General features: G+C 26.3%; 3 protein-coding genes across 3 annotated transcripts; 1 reads left to right on the plus strand and 2 right to left on the minus strand.

Annotated features, from left to right (window-relative positions):
* The first annotated feature begins 359 nt into the window (after positions 1–359).
* LOC122857800 lies at positions 360–1,661 on the plus strand. The gene is made up of 2 exons (XM_044160187.1): positions 360–580; positions 1,280–1,661. The coding sequence occupies exon 2, from the start codon at positions 1,326–1,328 to the stop codon at positions 1,593–1,595; it is 270 nt and encodes an 89-aa protein (XP_044016122.1). The 5' UTR covers positions 360–580; positions 1,280–1,325; the 3' UTR covers positions 1,596–1,661.
* Positions 1,662–1,771: 110 nt separating this feature from the next.
* LOC122857793 (probable ATP-dependent RNA helicase DDX31) lies at positions 1,772–4,833 on the minus strand. The gene is made up of 4 exons (XM_044160173.1): positions 3,049–4,833; positions 2,737–2,967; positions 2,314–2,656; positions 1,772–2,222 (listed from the first exon to the last, which is right to left on the minus strand). Exons 1-4 carry the CDS (start codon positions 4,681–4,683, stop codon positions 1,852–1,854), a joined length of 2,580 nt encoding a protein of 859 aa, XP_044016108.1. The 5' UTR covers positions 4,684–4,833; the 3' UTR covers positions 1,772–1,851.
* A 710-nt stretch (positions 4,834–5,543) lies between these two features.
* LOC122861069 (protein wech-like) lies at positions 5,544–7,254 on the minus strand. Its single transcript, XM_044165238.1, has 2 exons — positions 6,877–7,254; positions 5,544–6,785 (listed from the first exon to the last, which is right to left on the minus strand). The coding sequence occupies exons 1-2, from the start codon at positions 7,252–7,254 to the stop codon at positions 5,544–5,546; spliced, it is 1,620 nt and encodes a 539-aa protein (XP_044021173.1).
* Between the last annotated feature and the right edge of the window lie 2,102 nt (positions 7,255–9,356).

The raw sequence follows: 9,356 nt of genomic DNA on the forward strand, positions 1-9,356 counted from the left end.
GGAGCCGTACTGTAGCCCCGCGGGGTACAAGGGGAAACAATCGCTTGCCCTTTTTGCTCTTGGTTGTACATCGACGAACCGAGCTGAGCCGAGCACGTCCGAGAGCGGACATCTTGATTCTAACTTGATGCTCTCTATTGGTAATTAATGAAAGCTAAAAATAATTTTAAAAAAAATAAAAATTATTGAAAATATTTTGATGCTTAATTATTTAATAATAATTAATTATAACTATAATTACAATTTTATTTATAATAAAATTGTTGTCTTTTTGCTTTTGTTTATTAACTGATTTTCTAATAGAAAAATAACAATTAGAAAATTCCTACAAATAATTTGAATTATTGAATTTTTTGTTTTTAATATTTTTAAATTAATTTATTTTTGATATTTGGACATGTAGATTTTGTCCACAATATATTGGCAATTATTATTATACGCAATATTAAGTGCCACGATAAAGAAACAATAATAAATGAATAAAGAAAAAGGGGAATCCCAGGAAATATCATACGCCCCAGAATCATAATTTTTCTGGTTGGACTGATCATTCAACATTCAGCTATCAAGCAACAAACATGTAAGTTTCGAATTATTTTATCCTTATAAAAATAAAAGCTAATTAATTCATTTCAATTATTGCACATTGATAATTATTTAACTATTTTTTTTTCAATTAAAATATTTTGTAATATTAAAAAATCATTTGATTGAGTACACTAATTTTTCAACTTTTTGTTTTTGTTTTTTTTTTTTTTGTGGTAATCTTATAAAAGATAAAAATAAATTTTCTACGACTTTAATTTAATTTAGTTTTTGCTTTTGAAATATAAAAAATAAATCAAATTTATTTAACAATAATTGAATTATTAATTGTGTATTTACGACTCTTGTGTTAGTTTATAAATTAAAATAAATTATGGCTTGGTTTCTTGGCTAATTAGTAATTCTTCTAGAATAAATATAAATTATAAAAATTATTCATTAATTATAAATTATAAAATGCATCATTGTTAAATTTTAACTTGAAAAATTAAACGTATTACGTGCAAAATAAATTATATTTATAAAAGCTAATAATAAAAATTTTATATTAGCACTGTGTGTTTATTATTTAGTCAAGAACAAAAGCCATATTCAGATAACGTAGTTTCAAGAACTGATGATAAAGCACAGTTTCATGTGACATAAAAAAATACCACGATAATATATATTTCCTTTCATCTTGAAATATAAGTAAATGCTTACCAATAAATAATTAATTATTTATAACTTTCAGATATCAAAACGAATAACTAGTATCACCGATTATACTAATCATCACCATGGTATCAAGTAAAGCAAGTTTTTGTATGGTCGTCATGATGGTGATTTTGTTGTCAACTCATACCAGTGATGCTGGACCAATTGGTGCTGGAATATGTTATGCAGGATGTGCTGCTCTGGTTGGAGCATGTTTTGCTGCTGCTGGATTTACATTTGGCACTGTACCAGGTGCTATTATTGCAGCAACACCAGCACTTGCTGGTTGCAATGCAGCTTTTGCAGCATGTGAAGCTGCATGTGTCGCAGCCCTCATTGCTCCAACACCATAAAAAAAAATACATTTAATCAAACAATACATTATATACTATTAAATTTTGAGAAAAAAAAAAAAAAAAGAGTTAAAACTCATTGCTCATATTTTTTCATGTCACTTTGTATCTTCAATAATGAAGAATTAAAAAATAAATAAAATTTAATCATTAATCACAAGCTATGTAATCAGTAATTTTGATTAAAAATATAACTTTGTTTATTAAAAAAAAAAACAATAATTATAATAATTCATTTCTTGTGTTAAAATTGTGCTCAAACTTTTTTAGATTTTTTTGTTGGCTCTAAACCATCACCATACTCAGATGTATTCAACATTCTAGATCGTTTTAAAAGATGTGACTTATTTCCAGAATTTCCTGATCCACGTGATTGCTGTTGTTGCTGTTGTTTTTGTTGTTGATTAGGTGGTCTCTTTGAAGGTCGTTCATTTGACAAACGATTATTATGCTCAACTTTTGATGAGTTTGTTTCACGAAGTGTCTTACCAATACCACCAATTTTTTGTGGTGGATCTCTCAATGCAAAACTTTTTGCATAATGACCAAGATGAAGCTCTTTTCGATTGAAAATATCACGCATATCACGAGGATAGCTAGAGTAAAATCGTACCCAAGATACATAAGCTGTAAAAAAAAATATTTTAATCAAACTGTCAGTTCAAATGTTTTTAAAGATGATGAGGTAAAATAAATTAGTATAATATAATAATCTTACCTCTACAAGCTTTATCGTGAAACTTTCTATTATCAATAACAAGATTTTCAAATTTATTTTGTAAATCAGTTGCTGCAGCTTGTACTGTATTTTGTCTTGAAAGCGGTCCTATCAATTTGTCTAATATGTCATCCATATTTTCTTGTTTAATTCGTATTCTTCTTGACTCAAGCATACGAATAAAATCAATTTCTGGAGGTGTAAGAAATATAATTGCTGTACCAGCTGAACCAGCACGAGCAGTACGACCAATACGATGTACATAATCACGAGCTGATAGTGGACCAGTGTATTGTATAACAGTATCAACTTTTGGCATGTCTAAACCACGAGCAGCAACATCCTAAAAACCCAATTTATTTTTATAAAATATTCAATAAGTTAATCTGAAAATTAATATTATTGATTGTTTTTTTTACGTACAGTACAAAATAAAACTCCACTTCGTGCATTTCTAAATGTTTTAAAGACATCTGTTCGATCTTTTTGACTCATGCTTCCATGTAACTTGAAAAATTCAACATCAACAAGAGGATTTGAATCTTCATCATCAGCATCTTGTGGTTTACCAAGTACTGATGACATTATTTCAGTATAATAATCAACCATATCTTGTGTTGCAACAAAAACAAGCATTTTATGTTGTCCAGAATCCTGTAAATAATATTTAAAAAAAATTAACATATCTCTTATTTTAAAATTAATTAATGTCAATAATAATTTAACAAAAATTACCTGACACTTGCCAGCAATGTAAGCACTCAATGTGACCATTCTTAATTTTGGTGGTGTTACAACATAAGTTTGTATGACACTTTGTGGTACTACTAAATCTTCATTAATATCACCTATATTACCACCAACATTTTTTAAATTATCCTCAGCAGCATCAACAAATATTGGATTTGTCATTGTAAGACCAGCAAGTTTTTCAACAGCATTTGTTAATGTTGCAGATAATAATATAGTTTGTCTTGCAGATATTTCTTTTTTAACTTCAGTAGCTTCAATTTTTTCTTCTTCAACAACTTGACTTGTTTTTTTAATTAATTTTTTATTTCTCATTGGTAATTCTTGTGTTTCATCATCACTGTCTGTACCAGAATGATACTCTTGCTTTTGTTCATCAATTTCTGATGTTTTTTCTTCTTCAACTTCGTCTTTAACTTCAATTTTTTCTTCTTTTTCTTCTTCATCATCATTATCATCATTAAATACAGTTTTTTTATTTTGTCTCAACATTAACATTGGATCATAGCCATTTGATGATACTGAACTACTACCATCAGTATTTTTAAGTGCTGATACTATTTCAGATATGTCTTTTTCATATCCCATGTCAAGCATACGATCAGCTTCATCAAGAACAAAATATTTAACATCATTAAGTTTTAAAGCTTCAGTATGTTTAATATGATCTAACAATCTACCAGGTGTTGCAACTAATATTGTACAACCCCGACGTAATCTTGCTTTTTCAGCTTTTCTTTTTTCACCACCAACTAAATAACCAGGTACAATCCAAGTAAAAGACTTGATAAGTTTTAAAAAACACTCGTATGTTTGTAGAGCCAATTCACGTGTTGGAACAATAACCAAAGCTTTTAAACCACTATCTCGCATTAATTTGGGACGTATTTTATGTAAAAATTCAACGATAGGTAATGCATATGTTAATGTTTTACCAGAACCAGTTTGTGAACGTACCAAAATATCTTTACCTGATAATATTTGTGGTATTGCTTTTTGTTGTACAGTTGTCATGTTAGTTATTTCCATATTTTGTTTTAAATTTGATATCATAAATGGATGTATATCAAGATCATCAAAATTCTTTTTAGTAAATACTAATTCACTGACTGGCTTAACAAGTCGTTGTCCAATGTTTGGTACATCTGGATTATTACCAAATAATGATGATATTTTACCAGCTGATTTATGAGGATTTGATTTAAAATTATTTACCTTTCCTGAATCATTAAATTTTGGTGTATTTTTTGACATATTAACATGTTTTGGCCTAGTGTCTGGTGCATCTGGACTATCATCAACTGATTTATCAGTAGTTGTAGCTGATTTATCATTAATTGGAGCTGATTTATCATTATTTGGAGGTGATTTATCATTATTTGGAGCTGATTTATTAGCTGAATCAGGATGGATTAACTTGGTACATGGCTTTGGTGATTCACCAGGTTTTTGTGGTCTTATTGGCAAATACTTTTGTCTAACTTTTGATCCACTTGAATTATTATTACCTTTTAAAGATGTTTTTTTACCAGCTGATTTATAAGGATTTAACCTCGAACGTGCCTTTTTTATATCACTGGCATTTGGTGGACCTGTTGATACATTTATACATATATCCATGACGCTTAAATTTATTGATCACTTAATTTATTATTAATTTTTTTTTTACACTATATTATTTATATTTTAAAGTCTATTGTTGTAAACAATAAAAACACGTGGTGACTTGCTTACAATTGGGTGTCGTGGTGCAAAGTGCCACCGTGACTTGATCAAAGCGCGCTGGCCAAGATAATCGCCATACTTTTTTTTTAATAAAAGCGCTGAAATTTAAAACAAGAAATAAAAATAAATCAACAAAGTATTTTTTTTTTTTTTATTAATATATTGAATTAATTATTTTTATTAATTAATATCTTATTATTGACAAGTTCTTATGCTATAATTTTACAAATGGTCATAATAATTATTAGTTCATTTATTGATATATGTATAAAATATTAATATAAATATAAAATAATTTTTTTGTTATACACATTATGTCAGTCATTAATTTATACAAGTTTTTTTTGTTCTTTTAAAAGAAAGAAAAATATGTACATGATAAAAATATTTAAATAAATATTTTATAATTCTTATTATTCAATTGATTTAAATTATGAATAAAATATCTTTTTTTTTTGTTTTTATATTTACTATTATAATTAAATAGTTTGTCGTAAGAATTTTATATTATTTTAATGTCATAAAATTGTTTATATTTATGTTTTTTTTTTTATCCTACTGGCTAACTCTACTCTGAAAAAAATATATCGTCTTGTACGAAAAATATATATAAATAATATATTTGTTTTTTTTTTTTGTTTAACTAACTTATTTGACTTTTAGAAAAATATATTTTCTTTTATAAAATATATACATATATATATTTGTTTACTTTTGAATTTAATAAATAAATATATTGATGAAAAAAAAATCATTTATATCAATAATATACGATTGTTATTACAATCAGCAAAAAGAATTTTACCACTTGGTGTAAGTGCAACGCCTGTTGGATAATTTATTTTATCACTACCTGAACCAATTGATGTATCAAATTTCCATACAAGTGTACCATCTCGATCCAATATTTGTATTTTATTACCTCGTGATTCCGTGACGATAATATGACCACTATCATCAACAATAATACCTTGTGGTCTTAAAAATGTGATTTCATCATTTTCAAGTACTTGAGCTGATGAAAAATCATAACTAATAACCACAATTTTGTTATTGTTAAAATCAGTCATAACAACATTACCATCACGATTAAATGCAACACCACGTGGTAAATCAAAGAATAGACGAGTTTCTTTTGTTCCACCGTAGCCAAATTCTCTTAAAAATAGACCCTCTGAATTAAATAATTGAATACGATTATTTCGTGTATCTGATATGACCATTTCACAATTATCATTAACAGCAACATCCCATGGATAATGGAATTGTCCAGGTCCTGAGCCTTGTTCACCAAAAGTTAATATAAAATCACCATCAAGTGTCATTATTTGAACACGATGATTTTCTTTATCGACAATAATTAAACGTTGATTTACATCAACAGCAAGACCAGCTGGTGTCTTGAATTGACCTGGAAGACTACCATGCTCACCAAACTTTTTAAAGACAGTTCCATCTTCAAGAAATACTATTATACGATGATTAGTTCTATCACAAACAATAATTTGTCCATCTTTGTTGACTGTTACACCCCATGGACGACACAACAAGCTTTCAAAAGAATCATCATCAAGAACATCTTTTTTTGAATCAATAATAGTAGAAAATTCAGTTGTTTTTGTAAAATCAGGTCTAACAATAACTGGAAATTCACAGCCTGATATTGGTCTACCACGTGGTGCAATTATTTTTTCTTTATGATGCTCTTGCTTAATTACTTGTTGCTCTTCATTTATTATTTTTTGTTCATGGTGTATTATTTGTATCTCTTGGTGTAGTATTTGTTTCTTTTTATGTATTACTCGTTGCTCTTGGTGTATCACTTGTTTATCATGATGATTAGCTTTCAAGGCTTTTTTTTTTAAGTTCTGTTTTCGACTTAATAATGGCCTTGGATGTTCCACATGATCACCATTCAACAATTCAGTATTTTTTAGGCTTTTTTGAGAATTAACAGGCCAATTTGAATGAATAGCACGTGGATGACGATTTCCTTTCTGTGTAATCAAAAAAAAAAAATTCAAATTATCAACAAATTAATTTATATAAACAATAAAATAAAATAAGCAAAAAAAAAAATGTATGTACCTCAATAAAAGCAGTTTGATTGGTTGGCAATATTGGCTGTGGACGATGAATATATCTTGGAGCAATTTGATGAAATTTTAAAGTTAAATCTTCCGTATATTCATCAGGTGAACGACAATATTGTTGGCTATCTGTATTGTTATTTTGAAGCCAATTATTAAAAGTTGTTTGATCGTTAACTGGTGATGTTTCTGGTGATGTTTCTGCTGATGTTGTTGGTGAATTTCCAACCGAATTTATTTCGACATAATTAGATCTGTACCAGGTCCTGTTCACAAACTTTTTTTTTCCACACGAGGATGATTGAGAATTTGTAAAATTTTCCAAAAATCTCAATTTTAAACGCAATTGTTCGTTATTAAAATGTTGATGATTCATTTTAATTTCTATAAATAAATAAAAATTAATTAATTATTAAACAAGGATAATTTATATTGTTTTTTAAAAAAAAAAAAAGATTCAACTCAATGTTGTTAAAAATCAACAAAATTATATTCCAGAAAATTCCAGGTTTCAGTATAAATAATAAAATAAAAAATATTACCTTTTTAAATGATCACGTGAAATTAGTTTTGTTGGTGAATAAAATAGTTTAAAACAATTAAAAATTTTATTAATTTACTTTGAATTATAAAAGATTAATTAAAGTCATGGAAAATATAAAATTATTCGGTTGGTTTTACAATCAGCAGATTGTGGTGTGTTCTCCAAGGATTTCCAAACAGAACTGCAATCAACCAAAAGTTTTCCAGTATTCTCACAAAAAAAGAGGGGATGTAAAATATATTTTTAATAATATATTAACAACGTGTTGAAAATTTTGTAAAATTAGTCATGCATGTTTGCAAAATGTTTTTATAAATTGTTGTTATTTACACATTAAAATTCTGAGTAATTTTCATTTTGTATTAATATACACAACAAAGAAAAATTTTAAAATCAAATGATTTTTAGAAAAATTATTTATTTATCATGTAAACAACATGAATATTTTTTTTCAAATATATAAAATGCTGTATTAATATTTTGTTGAATTTATTTTTATTTTGAATTTAATAATTATCATATTTTAAAAATGAAAATGAATGAAAATTTACAAAATAAAAATACTGAATTATAAATATCGACGACTATTTAAGATTCAAAAATAAAATAAATAAATTCTAATTCAACACAGTCAGTTGTACAAGTTGGTGGCAAAATTTTGTCTTGTCTAAACTGCATCATCTTTTTTTTAATTGTTAATTTTTTAAGAATTAAAAATGGATTTACCTGTTCCTCTAACCCGTGGAATATTACTGGCAAGTTTAACTATTATTTATTTAAAAATTAAACATAAAAACAATAGTTGTTTATATTAATTTGAATTAATTATTTTTTTTCCTCTGTTTAGAAATTAAAGAGGGAAGATCCTTCGGTGTCTGGAGTAACACCAATTCTTCAAGTATTAGTAAGTCTCAAATTATTATTCTGTTGAATTAAATATTATGATATTGTTTAACAATTAAATTTATTTTATTTTCAGGAAATTACACAAATTACTCGATCATCTTATTTACTCGTTGTATCAGATCAAGAAACAACTGCATTTGCAAAATTAGAAGTAGATCCAGATACATATTTAAATACAATAACTCCAAGTTCAATAATTGAATTGGTTAAATATAAACCTTGCTGGGGTGAGAAAAAAGCAAAGTGAGTATTTGTTTTTGGCATTTAATTTTAAATTTAATTATTAATTATTTTTTTAAATATAAATTAAATTATTGTTTGTTTTTTTTTTTTTGCTTGTATGTTTTGATAGATTCACATTGGTGATTGCTGAATTTATTGTTTTGTCACCTGGACAAACTAATACTAAAGTTGTTAATATAAAATGTGATTCAAGTGGATCTGATACGGTTGTTGATTCTGATGCTCCTTCAGTATCAAATGGAACTGATATGACAATTGACTCCGATGAGGACTTTGAAGATTATTTTGATGACTAATCAAATGTATTAACAATCACGTTATACTATCATTGTATAAAAAATTATTATTACCAGGACTAAACACTTTTTCAAATAGAACAAAAAAAAATTGTTTCTCATTATGCTACGACTTGATGTATTTTTTATATCATAAAATTTCTAAATTTTAATTTTTCAACAGTAAAATTAATATCATAAAATTTGTATTATTTTAAATTTTTCAACAATTTTTAAATTTTTAATTTTCAAAATTATAACTTGGGCAATCTGTTTTTCTGTATGTATAAAGATGAAAAAAAAAAAAGCAATACAATTATTGTAAAAACCATGATAAATAAAAGAAATAATTTTTTTGTACTTTAACAATTGAATTTATTTTAATATTACACAACATTACAAAAATTAGTCGATCATATTATTTAATTAAATATTATATTACTATTATAATATGGTAACTTATTTATTTATTTGTTCTTGATAAATCATATTTTTAAAAACAACAAAAGC

Source organism: Aphidius gifuensis, linkage group LG1 (genome assembly GCF_014905175.1).
Source record: "Aphidius gifuensis isolate YNYX2018 linkage group LG1, ASM1490517v1, whole genome shotgun sequence".
NCBI classification, from domain to species: Eukaryota; Metazoa; Arthropoda; class Insecta; order Hymenoptera; family Braconidae; genus Aphidius; species Aphidius gifuensis.

What these genes read in the sequence shown, in the direction of transcription:
- LOC122857800 (XM_044160187.1), top strand. Translation starts at nt 1,326, where the DNA reads ATGGTATCAAGTAAAGCAAGTTTTTGTATGGTCGTCATGATGGTGATT.
- LOC122857793 (XM_044160173.1), bottom strand. Translation starts at nt 4,683, where the DNA reads ATGGATATATGTATAAATGTATCAACAGGTCCACCAAATGCCAGTGAT. An exon ending in GTGGAGTTTTATTTTGTACT is followed by an intron (nt 2,657 to 2,736) that starts GTACGTAAAAAA and finishes TTGGGTTTTTAG; the next exon opens with GATGTTGCTGCTCGTGGTTT. An exon ending in TCACGATAAAGCTTGTAGAG is followed by an intron (nt 2,223 to 2,313) that starts GTAAGATTATTA and finishes TTTTTTTTACAG; the next exon opens with CTTATGTATCTTGGGTACGA.
- LOC122861069 (XM_044165238.1), bottom strand. Translation starts at nt 7,254, where the DNA reads ATGAATCATCAACATTTTAATAACGAACAATTGCGTTTAAAATTGAGA. An exon ending in ATCAAACTGCTTTTATTGAG is followed by an intron (nt 6,786 to 6,876) that starts GTACATACATTT and finishes TTGATTACACAG; the next exon opens with AAAGGAAATCGTCATCCACG.